The 18471-nt window shown below is 41.7% G+C and overlaps 1 protein-coding gene across 6 annotated transcripts in view; it reads right to left on the bottom strand.

Moving 5' to 3' along the window:
- The window catches only part of LOC144495654 (uncharacterized), a 361405-nt gene that overhangs the window by 55892 nt on the left and 287042 nt on the right, over positions 1-18471 (bottom strand). For 4 of the 6 annotated variants that reach the window (XM_078215920.1, XM_078215921.1, XM_078215918.1 and 1 more), the window contains 2 exons: positions 10240-10334; positions 7290-7496 (listed from right to left, as the gene is read on the bottom strand). In XM_078215920.1, coding sequence (XP_078072046.1) covers positions 7290-7496; positions 10240-10334 — 302 coding nt within the window. Of the gene's footprint in view, positions 1-7289; positions 7497-10239; positions 10341-18471 lie in introns of all 6 variants that reach the window. The other 2 variants (XM_078215916.1, XM_078215917.1) reach the window with 1 other exon arrangement.

Genomic DNA, 18471 nt, shown 5'->3' with positions numbered 1-18471 from the left:
CACTTCCCCCAAAACTCTGCAAAGTCTCACCTTTACTTGCAATTTGTCCATAATGTCACAGTGAGTACACCCTCCCATTGTATGGTGCAACACCACTATTCCGTTGAGTGGGACAGATTGATCAGCCTAAATGTAGGCACCCATTAGGTGTTGTGGGAATCTATAACATGATTAATTGTGCATCATTGTATTCGGTAACCTCCCCTAGAGCAATTTGCACGAATTGAGTCAGAAAACCAATGCTTGGCCAACAGGGAGTGTATAAACAATCAGACCAAATCTAACATGAACAATTACAATTCTATCATGAACAATTACAATTCTATCTGCCACCTCTCAATTATTGCATTACCAATCAATACTACCATCAAACAACACCTATTCTCTGATGACGTCACAGTAACATTCAGTTCTGGTTCAGTCAGAACCATTCCCACTTGACAGACTGGTCAGAAGAGCAAGACCCCATAGAATACAGGAAAAAGTGGCAGGTAAGATCCAAAATTGGACTTTAACCTGGTGTCGTGAGACTTCCAATAGTAATATAAAGACAGACAGTAAGGATCACTTTCGGTATTTAAATAAGAAAAGAGTTAGCAAAGTCAGCACTGATCCTATAGAAAGTGCATCTGGGGAATTGAAAATGGAAAATAGGGCTATGGTGTATGATTTAAATGGATACTTTGCATCTGTCTCCACGATAGAGGACACAAGTAACATCCCAGAAATAGCTGCTAATCAGGAAATGGAAGGGAAGGAAGAACTCAGGAAAATTATCATCATCAGGGAAGTGGTATTGAGCAAATTGTTGGGTGTCGACTGACAAATCCCCGGGTCTGGATGGACTTCACCCTAATGTCTCGCAAAAAGAGGCTAAATAGATAGTGGATGGATTGGTTTTAATTTTTGACAATTCCCTAGACTCAGGGGAGGGCCCATTAGATTGGAAGGTAGCAAATATAAGTTCTTTATTCAAAAAGAGACAGAAACCAGGAAACAATAGACTGTTAGCCTAATATTGGTCATGAGAAAATGTCAGTGTCATTGTTAAATATGTTGTAAAGACACTTGGAAAAATTCAGGGCGATGAGGCAGAATTAACAAATAGGGGACCACAGGGATCAGTGCTGGGTCCTCAACTTTCTACAATTTATCTGAAGGTATGGTTGCTAATTTTACTGATGACACAAAGATAAATAGGAAAGTAAATTATGAAGTAGATGCAAGGAGGCTACAAAATGCCATAAAGTGAGTGGGTGAAAATTTGACAAAATGGAATATAATGGGCAGGATTTTCCACCCCGCTGCACTGGTTGAGTAGCTTGGCGGGGTGGAAAATAGGAGCAAGAGACAAAAAATCACATCTGTGCCCGATTTCACACCTCTCGTGATATTGCCCTGACCTTCTGGCATAATCAGCCTCACGCCTTGATTTTAATATGTATTAGCTTATTTTAATATCATAGTGAGCCCGGGACATATTAGTCCGAGCTCACCTGCCTCGCCCGTGGAGGTTCTCCCAGCGATGATCACAGATGGTCCCCACCAATGGGAACCAGATGTGAAGGCCTCGTCGGTGGGACCAGAGGCTATTGAAGCCCCACAGGTGGTTGGGGGGCAGGGAGCGCCAGCCTGGCAGTACCAAGGGGGCATGGGGTCAACTTTGCATTGGGGGGTGGGGGATGGTGGGGGATTGACAGATCTCCCATATATTGTGTGCACAAGGGGACATGCCTAGCAGTCTGCAGCCCCTCCCCCCTCACCTGTATGAAACTCCCAACTGCCAAAAATATTGACAGTGTGGGAAAATTGCGTGGGGTAGCTTGCTTAAAGAAACTGGAGTGAATTGGACAATTTCACATTTGCCCACATGGCGCAGAATTTTCACTGAAATATTCGAAGTGTCACAACGGTCTGAAAACCGGTTGAGATACCTATAATCTTTCGGGGAAAATTCTGCCTAATGTGGGCAAATGTGAAATTGTCCATTTTGGCAGAAAGAGACAAAAAAAGCTCATTATCTGAATGGTGAGAGATTGCAGGGATATGAGGTGAGGGGAATCTAGGTGTCCTAGTGCATGAATCACAAAAGGCTAGTCTGCAGATACAGCAAGTAATTAGGAAAGCTAACAGAATGTTATAATTTATTTTGAGGGGAACTGATTACAAGTAGGGAGGTTATGCTTCAGTTGTACAGGGCACTGGTGAGACCGCATCTAGAGTACTGGTATTGGTCTCCCTATTTAAGGGAAGATGTTAATGTGTTAGCAATTCACAGAAGATTTACTACATTAACACCAGGAATGGATGAACTATCTTCTGAGGAATGGTTGGAGAGCTCAGATTTGTATCCATCAGAGTTTCGAAGACCAAGAGGCAACTTGATCGAAACCTTTATGATCCTGAGATATATTGACATGGTGGATGTGGAGAGGATGTTTCCTCTTGTTGGAGGATCGAGAACTAGGGGCCATTTTTTAAAAATAAGGAGTCACTCATTTAAGACAGAGATGAGGTGACATTTTTCTCCTCTGAGAGTGGCAAGTCTCTGGAACTCTCTTCAAAAGGCAGTGGAAGCAGAGGCTTTGAATATCTTTACGGCCAAAGTAGAGAGATTCTTGATTAACAAGGGGGGTGAAAGGTTTTCTAGAGTAGATAGGAATGTAGAGTTGAAATTACAAGATCTCACATGATCTGACTGAACGGCGGAGCAGGCTCAAGGGACCGAATGGCCTACTCCTCCAAGTTTGTATGTTTGTACAAATTCCCCATTATCAATATCCTGGGGGTTACCACTGACCAGGAGCTCAGCTGGACTAGCCATATAAACACATTGGATAAGACGGCAGGTCATGAACTGAAATGCGAAACCCCATAGTCTCTCCCCAAGATAACCCAGCTTCCAGTGGAGAGAAACTGGCACGGTAATTTTAAATGTAGGAGGGAAGTATATACATGTTGGTAGCTGGCGCCCTCAAATAATCTATAGTAGTCTTTAATTCTACTTCTGATGATATTAGCAGGAGTCGAGGAGCATTTGTTTGTTTTATCTTTGTCTAAATCGAAACACTAGGGATTCTCTCCATATTGGTTCTTTTGATGTACATTGAAATCACTCACTACTTTTCTCTCTCCCTTCTTTTATTGTTTCTCTTTTTTGTAAGAGCTTTTTGTGTGCTACAATGAACTTTAAACAAGCTCATTGATATTCACAACCTCTTTGAAACCCTCCAAATTTGCAGAGAGCAGTGCTTGTGTTTAAGTGGCATGGGTAATTTGGTTTAAATGAGCTGCTACATATGATGGATGAAGCCTTTTTCCTGCCAGCCTCATCAGTGTCTGACTCATACAAATAATGAATCTTAGATTCTGATGTTTGGATAAACATTAAATTCGAACTACTGTTGTTTGGGTTTAAGCTAACCCACCAGTCCAACTCCTATTGTCTTTTCATTGCAACATTTAGCGATTTCTTTAATGAGTACCGTGCTCAACTGAAAGCTTACATACAAGCTAACATGGATCTGTGCATTTAAAGGCAACCCTACAGGGCTGTTTGTTCCAGCAGGACAATGCTGCTGACCGTGGGCAATCACTGTTACCATGGAGGAGCTACACAGCAGCAATCAATGGCACTTTCGCAATGTAAGAGCCTTTGACTTTAGATGGAATGCTGTGGTGGCACAAAAAGTTGTGAAATTACCATAACAAAGTTCAGGAGGAGAGAGTGCTGTGCACCACTCAGCCCTTTCGATCTCACCTTCAACCTGTTCCGATCATTCATGCCCAACTTTTGGAATTGTTGTCATTTGGATGTAATATTAGGCTGAGACTAACCATTTCCTGTTCCTGTATGTCCCTTAACATTGCATCATTTAGTTCACATTGTCTCTCCTCATTCTTCCAACCAAATATATCACCTCATACTACTGTTAAATTGCATCTGCCCTTTTTACTAGTCCATCTTTGTCCTTCTGAAATCTATTCCTATTTTCCTTTAGAGAACAGCACTGTATATTTCCCTGCATTCTGAAAAACAACCATTCACTAGTAATCTCCAATTCCTGTTCCTGAGCCAATTTTGCTTCCATGCTGCCTCTATTTAATTCCTTGGCCTTCAATTTCACAGAAATCTTTAGATGACAATTTATCAAACGGCTTTTGAAAGCTTTTATACACAACAACTGCACTATTCTCGTCAACATTTATGAAAGCACCTGAGCAATTCAGTCAAACATCATTTGCCATGAACAAAGCTGTGCCTTCGTTTATTAGCCCATACTCTTCTAAATGCGAATAAATGTTGTCCCAGAATGCTGCCTCTAAGAATGTTTCCATTACTAATGCTAGACTGACAGGCTTGCAGTTGCTATGATTATTCCTCATCACATATTTAATTAGGGACGTGGTATTTGCATTCCTCCGGTCCTTTGGCACCACCTCCATATCCCAGGAGGAATGAAAGGTTGTGACCATAGCCTCTGCAGTTTCCACCTTTACTGCACTTAATAACTTAGGGTCCCATTTGGACCAGGAAACTTTTCTACTTTGAGGAACACCAAGCTAATAAGTATATCCTCTTCATTATTATCTAATACAATATTGCAATATTGCTAATACCTCTTCATTTATTGCCAGATTGACTGCATCTGTCTTCACTAAAGAAGCGGATGCTTACTATATATCTCAGATAGGAGTAGGGCACGCACCCCTTAATAAGATAGTAACTGAACAGATACATCAACTTCCGTTTATCGCTGCACCTCTTGATTCACTTAGTAGCCAGAAGTCTATCCATAGAATTTTGGAATTCCTACGTGTAGGAGGAGGCCAATAAGCCCATCAAGTCTACACTGTCTGTCCAAAAGAGCATCTTATCCAGGCCCATTCCTTGCCCTTCCCCTCTAACCCTGCACATTTACCATGGCTAATCCACCCAACCTAGATATATTTGGAGTATGGGAGGAAACCAGAGCACCCGGAGGAAACCCACACAGACACGGGGAGAATGTGCAACCTCCACACAGACAGTGACCCAAAGCCGGAATCGAATGCTGAGAGACACTAGTTCTAACCACTGGGCCAGGTATAAGACCATAAACATCGGTGCAGAATTAGGCCACTTGGCCCATCGAGTCTGCTCCGCCAATCATGGTTGATTTTTTTCTCATCCCCATTCTCCTGCCTTTTCCCCAAAATCCCTGATCCCCTTATCAACCAAGAACCTATCTATCTCTGTCTTAAAGACACTCACTGACTTGGCCTCCACAGCCTTCTGCGGCAAAGAGTTCCACAAATTCACCACTCTCTGGCTGAAGAAATTCCTCCTCATCTCTGTTTTAAAGGATCGTTCCTTTAGCCTGAGGTTGTGCCCTCTGGTTCTAGTTTTTCCTACTAGTGGAAACATCCTCTCCACGTCCACTCTATCCAGGCCTCACAGTATCCTGTAAGTATTAAACTCAGTCTTACATGTACTTGGCAACCGAGCATTCAAAGGCCTCTTGTGATAGAGAATTCCAAAAATTCACAACCCTCTGAGTGAAGAAATCTTTCAGCTGAGTCTTGAATTACCAACCCCTTATCTTCAAATCCAAGTTCTTGATTCTTCTGCCAGGAGAAACAGCCTCTCAGAATTTTACATATGTCAATTAGATCACCCCTCGTTCCTCTAATCTCCAGAAAGTATAGGCTTGTTCTACTTAATGTTTCTTTATAGGTTACTCAACCCAGGAATCAATCTAGTGAACCTTAACTGCACTCCTTTAAGGCAAGTATTTCCTCAAAGAAGGAGATTAAAACTGTAGACAATTCTCTAGGTCTGGCTTCACTAAAGCCCTATATAATTGCAGCAAGACTTCCTTACTTATATACTCCAACCCTTGCACAAAAGGCTAAAATGCCATTTGCTTTCCTTTTTGTGTGTTAACTTGATGCTCATTCATTACTTCAGATATATCCTCTGGTTCCTTTCTGGTTCCTAATTGGCTCTACCCTTGCTTTAGCTATCTTTTTACTACCTGTGTTTATAGAAACCTTTTGGATTCCCTTTTATGTGAGCTGCTAATCTATTTTCATATTCCATCTTTGCCTCTCTAACTCTAATTTTACTGGATCTCCTTTGTTCTTCCTACACTCAGCTTAGTTTTCTACTGGATTATAAGCCTTACAATCATAAGCCTTACTTTTCTGTCTGATTTTAACCTATGCATCTTTAGTCACCAAGGTAGCTGTAGCTTTGGATGCACTTGCCTTTCCCCTTCATAGGAATGTGTGTACTCTACCTAAACCATCTCTTCTTTGAAAGCCTTCTCATTATTCAATTGCTGTTTTGCCCATTGATTTTATCCAAATCAAAAGATTCCTTTTGAGTTCACTGTAGCCTTCTTTCAGCTAAGTATTTCTATGTCTGATTGCATGTTGTCCTTTTCTAAATTTGATATTATGATCACTCTTCCCCAAATGCTCACCCGCTGAATGAAGCTCCACTTTTCCTACTTCATTCCCCAGAACTAGATCCAGCACTGCTTCCTTTCTTGTTAAGCTAGCAATGCACCGATCCAGAAAGTTCTCTTGTACATGTTTTAGGAATTCCTCCCCCACTTTATACTGCTACTATCGTAGTCTCTAGAATTTGTGAAATACCCATTATAACTATTCCGTAGTTTTTCCATCTTTCTGTAATTTACCTGCAAATTTGTTCTTGTAAATCCTTTCCACTATTTGATGGCCTATTGTTTACACACAAACATAATAGCTTCCCTCTTGTTCCTCAATTTTAACCAAATAGATTCTGTCTTTGGCCCCTCAACGTCATACCTCTTTAGTGGTATAATAGTTTATTTATCCAATTGCCATAGGCCCTATACACCCCATCTTTTGTCCTTCCCTGTTTATCTTAAGTAACTCCTTGTTGGGGTACTCTGTAATACTTACTCTTTATGCAGGAGTTATTTAACTCTGGGGAACATTACCGTCAAGGCTCATCCTACCTTCAGCTGGAGTCATAACCAGTAGGAGTCAAGAGGCAGAAAATAGGGGTGGCAAGTTTAGCTGACTTTCCTGAATCCTCATCTCAGAAGCACGGAGGAGATGAATTACATGCAGTCCTTATTGTTGCCCCAGCTGACATCAGTTAACTCAACACAGATGAGGAATTGAATATGTAAAATTTAGCAAAACAAAAATCCATTGCAAGAAAGGGAGCTAATTTATTTTAAATCCATTCAGGAAAAGGAAAACAAAATTCGGACCTGACACACACACTCAGTCCACCCGCTTCCAACCCTTACCTTTGGTTTCACGTCTTTGGTGTTCGCAGAGGAAGACCGCACCAGACTAGAAGAAACGCGCTTAGAAGTAGAGGCTGCTGTCGTAGCTGAAGCGGACGCAATGAGTTTTTTATTGGGGCTTGTAGCAGCTGCTGTAGGTCGCTTAAGGGAGGCAGGTGGCTGTGGCTTACTTTTGGTTGGTGTGATCTTTGTAGCTGGTATGCCCGCCTTTTATGCATCAGCAAAAGAAAATAAAACAAAAGTCGACAATGCCAAAGGAAGCATGGAATTAAAAGAAGCAAACCAAATTTTAAAAAAACAAAATAAATGCCAATGATAATTTTATGCTAAGTAAATAAATTCTGTGATTCGGAGACAAATTTTAATTGTTTAGGGGCCAAGGACTGGTTTAAATGTCATAAAGTAGCATCCCCCTTCTTCTCACGTGACAAAGACAAGCAGGAGAGAGGATAGGAAGGGGAAGAATGATGCAAGAAGGGGAGAGATGGGAAAGAAGGGAGGAAAATAAATTGGCAAGAGAAAGCAATAGTCCTGGGGGTTGAGAGCAGTTTAAAATTCAGCAAAGGCAGACCAAGGGATTGATTAAGGGGAAAATTAATACTTTCAAGTATGAAAGTAAGCCAGAGGGGAACATAAAAACTTACTGTAAAAGTTTCTATAGGTACGGAAGGAGAAAAATTGACAAAAATGAATGTAGGCTCCTTACAGTCAGAAACGAGGGAACAAAGAAATGGCCGAGGAACTAAATTCGTACTTTGCTTCCGTCTTTACAAAGGAAGACATGAATAATGTACAAGAAGTTCTGAGAAACAGAAGTTTTAGTGAGGAGCTGAAGGAAATCAGTATTAGTAGAGAAATGGTTTTGTGGAAATTAATGGGATTGCAGGAGGATAAATCTCCAGGGTCTGACAATCTTCATCCCAGAGTACTTAAGGACTCTGGAATGGTTCCTACAGATTGGAGAGTAATTAATGTAAGCCCGCTATTCAAAAAGGGAGGGAGAGAAAACAGGGAACTATAGACCAGTGAGCCTAACGTCGGTACCGGGGAAGTTACTAGAGTCCATTATCAAGAATTTCATAGCACAGCATCTGGAAAGCAGTGGGATAATCAAACAAAATCAGCATGGATTTATGAAAGGGAAATCATGCTTTACAAATCTATTGGAATTCTTTGAAGATCTAACGAATAGAATTGACCAGGTAGAATCAGTGGATGTGGCTTTCAGAAGACTTTCAACAAGGTCCCGCATAGCAGATTACTGTCTTAAAATCCCACAGTGCAGGAGGCAGCCATTCCACCCATTGAGTCTGCACCGACCCTATCTCCAACAAAGTATCTTACCCAGGCCCACCCCCTGCTCTATCCGCTTACCCCATGCATTTATCCTGCTAATGCCCCTAACCTACATATCTTGGGACACTAAGGGACAATTTAGCATGGCCAATCCACCTAAGCTGCACATCTTTGAAATATGTACGGTTAAAGCGCATAGGATTGCGGGTAGTGTTTTGAGATTGATAGAAAGCTGGTTAGCAGACAGGAAGTAAAGAGCTGGGATAAATAGGTTGTTTTCCAATTGGCAGTCAGTGACCAGTGTCTGGGATCTGTGCTAGGACTCCAACTGTTCACATTATATATTAATGATTTGAGAGAGGTAACTAAATGTATTATCTCCAAATTTACAGATGATACAAAGTTGGGTGGGAGGGTGAGCTGTGTGGAGGATGCAGAGATGCTTCAGCATGATTTGGACAGGCTGAGTGTGTGGTCATATGCATGGCAGATGCAGTACAATATGGATAAATGGGAGGTTATCCACTTTGGTAGCAAAAATAAGAAGGCAGATTGATGTCCTCATGCATCAATTGCTGAAAGTAAGCGTGCAGGTACAACAGGCAATAAAGAAGGCAAATGGTATGTTGACCCTCATAGCAAGAGGATTTGAGCTTAGGAATAGGGATTTTTTTTACTGCAATCGCATAGGGCTTTGATGAGGTCACACCTGGAGAATTGTGTGCAGTCTTGATGTCCTTAACTGACGAAGGATGTTCTTGTTATAGAGGGATTGCAGCGAATGTTTACCAGGCTGATTCCTGGGATGGTAGGACTGTCATATGAAGAGAGACTAAGACGGTTAGGATTATATTCATTGGAGTTTAGAAAGAGGGGGGATCTCATAGAAATTTATAAACTTCTAACAGAATTAGGCAGGGTAGATTCAGAACAAATATTCCTGATAGTGGGGTAGTCCAAAACTAGGGGTAAACCTTTTAGAACTGAGCTGAGGAGAAAATTCTTCATCCAGAGGGTGTGACTCTGTGGAATTCACTACCCAAAAAATGTTTGAGGCCATTCTGCAATTTCAAGAAGGAATTAGATACAGCTGCTGGGGTTAAAGAAATCAAGGGTTATGGGGGGGGGGGTTTAAAGGAGGGATCAGGGTATTGAATTTGATGATCAGCCATTATCATAATGAATGGTGGAGCAGCCTCAAACGGCCTACGCCTGCTTCTATTTTCTACGTATGTTTCTATATATAAGAGAAGAAGGGAGGGAGAGGGTTTTGCCTCTATGCAGCCTAATGCTCCTGCATGTATACCCAGGAAACTGAGGCACTAAAGTACTATCTAATTCACACCACATTGTTCCAGAAGTAAATGTGACTGTGTCCAGGCACAAATGCACTGGCTCAGGTCATATTTAGACACATGCTGTGGTGTTCTGACTTCCAAAGGAAATGGTAATTAATGGCAGACAACAGTGGCACCAGTTTTTAAAAAGATTGCGAAGATGTATTTAACCATTTTATCAAAGACAAAATCAAAGTAAAAAGAGCAAGACTGTCTCAAAACCACAGACTTTAAACCACATTACGAATGAGCAAATTTAACAAAACAATGCGCAAAAGCAAACCAAAAATGATTTTGTAGCTGGGACATATGCCTACCTTTCCCTTTGTATCTGTGCTCAGTGGGCGTTCTTTGGAGGTTACAGCACTTTCTGTTCCAGTCATGCCTTCAGCTGATGGTTCTTCTGGTTTGGCTGTAGATATTTAAAAGAAAAAGCACAATGCAATCTGTGAAATTGAAAGGCCAAATATTTTAGCTCTTGCCGTGAATTCTTGCTGTTTTAGTTGGGCACATTCCGGGAGACCATTGTAAACATCAGCACAAGTTGGGTGCAGTGTGTGCTATCAACAGGATGTACTGCACTAACCCATCAATGTTTCTTTGGCAGCCTTCTCCACCACTCAGAAGGGTAAGGGTGCAGATGAATAGGAACACCATCATCTTCAAGTGTCTCTCCAAATCACATACTGTCCTAACATATACATATAGATTCCCATTCCTTCATGGTTATTGGGTCAAAATCCGAGAACTCCCTAACTAATCACACTAAGAATACCTTCACTATATGGCCTGCGTTGTTCCATTCAGCAAGGGCATCTAGGGCTAAGGAATAATGCTAGCCTTTGCAGTCATGCTCACATCCAAAGCACTAATAAAAAGACACAGACTCATGTATACAGAGCATGCTTCCAACCAATTGTCTTTTGCTGTACAGGACATTATCACTTTAAAATGTAGTCGACTGAATTCCACCCATCAGTTCATCTGGTGAAACCTGTATGCAGATTGGATCCTCAGTCAGTAAGCCATCAGCTAATTTCAATTGGGGCAAAGTTGGCCTCAGTAGGAGCAAGGATACAGAAATCACAGCATGGAAACAGGCTGAGGACCAGCCAGCCTCTGAAGGTTTTTATCTTCCAGATAAGCAACAGTCTTAATTCTCTGTACTCACTTTTTTCTGTATCTCTTATCCCATTACTTCCATCCACCTATATAACCTAATGTTGATATAGCCTCTAACTCTATTGCATTAATGATGAGGAGAATGAGATGTTCAGATACGAGTACTATCACATGATTCAAGGGTTTGGGTATCAATGCACAGGAAACCAGTACAATAAGGACTAAATGACCTGACGAAGGAGCAGCGCTCTGAAAGCTACTGGCTTTTGCTACCAAATAAACCTGTTGGACTTTAACCTGGTGTTGTGAGACTTCTTACTGTGCAGTAAGGATAAACACATCAAGTATCACCAAAGAGGGGGAACTTATTATAGTCTATGAAGTGATACAATATTTGGAAGTCCTCCTTCAGCTGAAGCCCACAAATTTGTCTTGCATTCCCTGAAATTCCCACCCTAAGCCTTGCCGCTTTGAGATGCATCTTAAAATCTAACTCTTTGACCAAACTTTAGGTCACCTTATGTAGCATTGTGTCAAACTTTATGATAAAGCTCCTATGAAGTGCCTTGGGGCATCTTACCGTTAATGGTGCTATATAAATGCAAGCTGCTTAGTTAGCTAATCTCAGCCAGAATGGCAGTATGGCACTCCAATTCAGACTCATCATGCTGCTGCAGAGAATTCCAATGCCCGATCTTTATCTAGTGACTCCTGCTGGAAAAGGTATGCCATGCCAAGGCATGACTGAACTTGGCTGTGATAGCCAGCTGAATTAGCCAATATCCACAACTGCCAAAAGGAATAGTTAATTGGGCTAGGAAATGTAATGCTGCTGGTTTCCTGTGAAACTGTATCTCGGCAAGAGTTACACCTTCAGATGATGATTAAAAACCATTCCCAAACAAAATATATACAAATGCATTGGAAATGCATTGGTGGTGATAGTAGGGGCAATAGTGGAGCAGTGATGTGTGCATCAATTAGTTTATTTGCATTTTTCATCTTAATAATGAAGTTTGCAATGTTCTCGAGGGAACTGAATTTCAAAGGCTAAGCTTTTGTCTGCCTCTCATGATGCATAAATAATGAGGCCAGGCAGAATGAGATCAGAAAAATTTCCATTTCCAATGATGTTTTAACTCTTCCCCTCTCTCCCCCTTTCCTAATACCTGTAAAACCTCAACCAGCAAATAAATAGCATTAGAGTAATTATAATGCATTGAATTATTGCTTCAAACTACATCTGCACCATTTTACACAGCAGGATTTTTTTAATGTTCAATTTCGGGATCTCGGCGTCGCTGGCTGGACCAGCACTTATTGTCCATCCCTAGCTGTCCTTCAGAAGGTGGTAGTGTGCTGCCTTCTTGAACCGCCACAGTCCCTAAGGTGCATCCACAGTGCTGTTAGGGAGTGAGCTCCAGATTTTGACCCAGTGACAGTGAAGGAACATCAATATATTTCCAAGTCAGGTTAGTCAGTGACTTGGAGGGGAACCTCCAGGTCATGGTGTTCCCAGGTCTCTGCTGCTTTTGTCTTTCTAGATGGTAGTAGCTGTGGGTTTGGAAGATGCTGCCTAAGGAACCTCCTGCAGTGCATCTTGTAGATGGTACACACATTTGCCACTGTTTATTGGTAGTGGAGGGATTGAATATTTGTAAAAGGAGTAGCAATCAAGCGTGCTACTTTGTTCTTGATAACGTCAAGCTTCTTGAGTGTTGTTGGAGCTGCACTCATTGAGGCAAGTGGAGAATGTCCAGTTATACTCCTGACTTGTGTTTTGTAGATGGTGGGCAGCCTTTGTAGGGACGAGGGCTTTAGGGGATCAGGAGATGAGTTAGTCACCACATGGTTCCCTGTGCTGGTAGCCACACTATTTATTTGGCTAGCCCAGATCTGCCTTCTGCACTCTACATTGAACCAGGGTTGATCCACTGACTTGGTGGTAATGGTAGAGTGGGGATATACCAGGCCATGAGGTTACAGATTGTGGTTGAGTACAATTCTGTTGCTGCTGATGACCCAGTGCACCTTTTAAATGCACAGACTTGAGCTGCTAGATCTGTTCAAAGTCTATCCCATTTAGCACGGTGGTTGTGCCACACAACATGATAGAGGGTATTCTCAAAATTAAGACAGGACTTTGTCTCCACAAGGACTGTGTGGTGGTCACTCCTACCAATACTGTTATCAGCATCTGCAGCAGGCAGGTTGATGAGGGTGAGATCAAGTATGTTTTTCCCTCTTGTTGGATTCTTCACCACCTGCTGCAGTCCCAGTTTAGCAGCTGTGTCCTTTAGGACCTGGCCAGCTCAGTCTGTTGTGGCACCACCAAGCCACTCTTGATGATGGACATTAAAGTCCTCCACCAAGAGTACATTCTGCGCCCATGCCACCCTCAATGTTTCCTCCAAGTGGCATTCAATGTAGTAGAGTACTGATTCATCAGCTGAGGGGGGTGGTACGTGCTAATCAGCAGGAGGTTTCCTTGCCCACGTATGACCTTGTGCCATGATGCTTCATGGGGTCCAGAGTCGATGTTGAGCAACTCCCTCCCTCCCGTATACCATTGTGCCGCCGCCACCTCTGCTGTGTCTGTCCTGCCAGTGAGACAGAACATAGCCAGGAATAGTGATGGTGGCATCTGGGATATTATCTGTAAGGTATGATTCTGGGAATAGACTACATCAGGCTGTTGCTTGGCTAGTCTGTGAGACAGCTCTCCCAACTCTGGTACAAGCCCCCCAGATGTTAGTAAGGAGGACTTTGCAGGATCGACAGGGCTAGATTTACCATTGTCATTTCTAGGTCAATGACGGTGGCCTGTCCAGTTTCATTCCTTTGTGTTTCCTTTGTAGCATCTGAATACAACCGAGTGGCTAGCTAGGCCATTTCAAAGGGCATTTAAGAGTCAACCACATTGCTGTGGATCTGAAGTTACATGTAGGCCAGCAGGTTTCCTTCTCTAATGGACATTAGTTGGGTTTTTACAACAATCAACATTGGTTTCATGGTCAGCATTAGATTTTTAATTCAGATGTTTTATTGAGTTTAAATTCCAACCCAGATTCCCAGAGGATTATCCTGGGTCTCTGGATTACTAATCCAGCATCAATATCATAGCACCACCACCTTCTTTACAGAATATCAATAGATAGCATATGACTAAAACCCACCTAACAATTGAGAGATTCTATCCCCTAATTTTCTTCTGAGTGAGCAGGTTCTTCTTAGGATACAGTCCACAGACAGAGGCAACTAAAGGAAGTCGTACCCCCTGCACATCGAAGTTTCACTAATGAGTTTTGGAAGACAGTTTTGGGAATCACGGCCAAACCTAATTCTATGCTCATTTGATATTCAAACATGTACTTCCAGTAAGACTCACTAAATAGGCAACAGGAGTAAGAAACCTGGTTCATTTCTTTCTCTCTTTATGGGGCCAACTGTGGAATCATAAATGCTCTCTGGCTGGGTGTTAACTCAGCACAGGCCAGGAAAAACAGTGCTCAGATCACTCAAGCGATTTTGTTAAATGTTGTTATACCCACTGTCAAAATGTTTATGCAAAATCTTTCTCCCTATGAAAGCTTCTGCCAGACATTTCTACCATTGAAGTAGCATCCAACCATGATAACTTGACTATCTCTACACTGCTGCCCATTCTCTATCAGAGGAATAATTGTAAAGCAAGAAATATTACTTTAGAACAAATACATAAACTTGATTCTATAAACTTATAATAATATAAAATAACATTTAGAAGTAATTAAAGCCAATTAAACCCACCTATCTGACTCGAAGAGAGTACTGCCACTGAGTTGCAGCTGGTATAATGTTATTTAATGTTTTTATTCAAGATACCCCAAAGCACTTTATGAAGAATGTGGTCATTTTATATAGCCAAATGTGGCAGCCAGTTTCCACACAGCAAGATCCCAAAGTAAATGAGACAAATGATTAATTACTGTTTCAGTGATGTTGATTGAACAGAACACTTTTTCAAAGACAGCAATGGTATACCAAGTCCATCTGAACAGACAAACGGATCGTCACTATAATGTTTCATCTAAAAGGTGCCACACTGTCTCAGTACTACAGTAGAACAAAGGCACCTACTCTTGTGCTGCCCTTTAGTTACATGAACTATGAATAATCTGTTATATTACAATACAGATCTGAAACTAGGTCCTTTAATTTTGCGCTGGGTATATTGGAGGTACAGTTTATTCCAACATATTTTACCTAGATGAGATAAGCTGCCAGTAGTCCCCTAGTCTACATCACATAGTAGTATACACAGCATTGGCAAGCTATTTGATGTGGGAGGCATCAGAGATCAATGCGATTCCGTTTTTGTCCAACTGATCTTTTAATCCTTTCCTTGCATAGACACAATGTGCCTAATGGCAGGACTTCAAAATTTGCCTTGACAGATCAACTAACAGCACAGTCTGAGGATTGAAACTGACACCCTTTGAGCCCATGTAATTTAGACTCACATCAAGTCATGCACTTAAGAACTAGAACTTAGGAACATAAGAACTAGGAGCAGGAGTAGGCCATCTGGCCCCTCGAGCCTGCTCCGTCATTCAATAAGATCATGGCTGATCTTTTCGTGGACTCAGCTCCACTTATCCTCCCGCTCACCATAACCCTTAATTCCTTTACTGTTCAAAAATTTATCTATCCTTACCTTAAAAACATTCAATGAGGTAGCCTCAACTGCTTCACTGGACAGGGAATTCCACAGATTCACAACCCTTTGTGTGAAGAAGTTCCTCCTCAACTCAGTCCTAAATCTGCTTCCTCTTATTTTGAGGCTATGCCCCCTAGTTCTAGTTTCACCCACCAGTGGAAACAACTTCCCTGCATTTATCTCATCTATTCCCTTCACAATCTTACATGTTTCTACAAGATCTCCCCTTCATTCTTCTGAATTCCAATGAGTATAGTCCCAGTCCACTCAGTCTCTCCTCATAAGCCAACCCCCTCAACTCCGGAATCAACCTAGTGAATCTCCTCTGCACACCCTCCAGTACCAGTATATCCTTTCTCAAGTAAGGAGACCAAAACTGTACACAGTACTCCAGGTGTGGCCTCACCACTACCTTATACAGCTGCAACATAACCTCGGTGTTTTTAAACTCCATCCCTCTAGCAATAAAGGACAAAATTCCATTTGCCTTCTTAATTACCTGCTGCACCTGCAAACCAACTCCTTGAGATTCCTGCACAAGGACACCCAGGTCCCTCTGCACAGCAGTATGCTGCAATTTTTTACCATTTAAATAATAGTCCATTTTGCTGTTATTCCTACCAAAATGGGTGACCTCACATTTACCAACATTGTACTCCATCTGTCAGACCTTCGCCCACTCATTTAGACTATCTATATCCCTTTGCAAACTTTCAGCGTCCTCTGCACACTCTGCTCTGCCACCCATCTTAGTGTCATCTGCGAATTTTGACACACTACACTTGGTCCCCAACTCCAAATCATCCAAGTAAATCATAAACAATTGCGGTCCCAACACTGATCCCTGAGGCACACCACTAGTCACTGATCGCCAACCAGAAAAACACCCATTTACCCCCACTCTTTGCTTTCTGTTAGTTAACCAATCCTCTATCCATGCTAATACATTAACCGCAACACCGTGCACCTTTATCTTACGTAGCAGTCTTTGGTGCGGCACCTTGTCAAATGCCTTCTGGAAATTCAGATACACCACATCCACAGGTTCCCCATTGTCCACTGCACATGTAATGTTCTCAAAGAATTCCACCAAATTAGCCAAACATGACCTTTCCTTCATGAACCCATGCTGCGTCTTACCAATGGGACAATTTACATCCAGATGTCTCGCTATTTCTTCCTTGATGATAGATTCAAACATTTTCCCTACTACAGAAGTTAAGGTAACTGGCCTATAGTTACCCGCCTTTTGTCTACCTCCTTTTTTAAACAGTGCCGTCACATTTGCTGTTTTCCAATCTGCGGGAACCACTCCAGAGTCCAGCGAATTCTGGTAAATTACCACTAGTGCATCTGCTATTACCACTAGTGTACTTAACTACCAACTGATTGGAGGAGTTGTAAAATTTTCTTCTTTAATGGAAGACCTCAGCCAGACAGTTGGTAGGATACCAAACATTTGGTTTGGAGATTGTGGACTTGAACCCAACTTTTGGACATGACTAAACATGTGCTGCATTGTCAAAAACGCTCCAGACCTGAAACCCTGTGGCCTTATTTGCCTGTTCAGGTGGACACTAAATTCTATGGCACGAGTTGAGGATTCTGCTGGTGAGTTCTCTCAGCCAATACCATCAAAAAAGTATCAACGTTGAATGGCTATTATGTCCAAATGGCTTTCCGGTTCCATGCTCACTGATCACATCACTGTCCAAAACACATAACAGATGCAGAATGCCCTGCATTCATCATTGAATTCAGAAAGATTGTAATTTAATGTGATGATTCTTACATTTAAATATTCAACAACTTGTATTTATATCGCAACTTTAACATGATACAACATCACAAAGAACTGTATAAAGAAAAATTGTACATTGAGCCACATAAGGTAACACAGGGGAGACGGTCAAAAGCTTGGTTAAAGAAGCAGGTTTTAAGGAACACATCTTAAAGGAAAAAAAGAGTGGTTTAGTCTTTAGAGGGGGGAATTCCTGAGCTTAGGGCATAGGCAATTGAAGACACACACCAAAGCTGTGAACCTGGAGATAATGGATACAGAGAGGGATGAGATCATGATGGATTTGAAAATAAAAATGAGAATTTTGTTCTGATCACAAAACTCATTTGAATGAATGTATATATTACCATGGTTGCACTGAACACTACGATCCATGTTCAGTTCAACAGTTCTGAAGAAGTCATATTGGATTCAAAACATTGTTTCTCTTCACAAATGCTGCCAGACCTGTTGGGTTTATCCAGGATTTGCTGTTTTTAAATCACAGGTTTTATCCCTGGTAGAGAGGAGCTGCAACTGGGTAGGAAGGGATAAGGAAGTGGTGAGAAAGAATCAACTGAGGTTCCTGTCCTGGGACCACGATCTAGAAATGCACCTTGCACACTGGCACCTACGTATCTGTGCTCCAGTATGAATCACTGTTTTGGGGAGGCAAGGGGAAATGTCGAATAAGCATGGAACACAAAGATATGCCCTTTGCTAATTACTGAGAGCAAAAAAGAATGTGTTTTCTTTAAGCTTCTCTCAGCTCTTTTAATTGTACAAAGTGGAGGGGTTAAGGTCCAAAGATGAAAAATACTGAGTTAATAGGCCTCAAAGTATGTGTGTATATGTAATGTCTGGAATAGGTTAGAGGGAGGATGAGTAAGCAGCAAGCTGAGTGGGCCTTAAAGGTTGGACATACAACTGTCAATGACGCAAATGTAG

Source organism: Mustelus asterias, chromosome 7, assembly GCF_964213995.1.
Source record: "Mustelus asterias chromosome 7, sMusAst1.hap1.1, whole genome shotgun sequence".
Lineage (NCBI taxonomy): Eukaryota > Metazoa > Chordata > Chondrichthyes > Carcharhiniformes > Triakidae > Mustelus > Mustelus asterias.
Note: the sequence above shows the minus strand (reverse complement) of the source record. Positions and strands in the feature narration are given on the sequence as shown.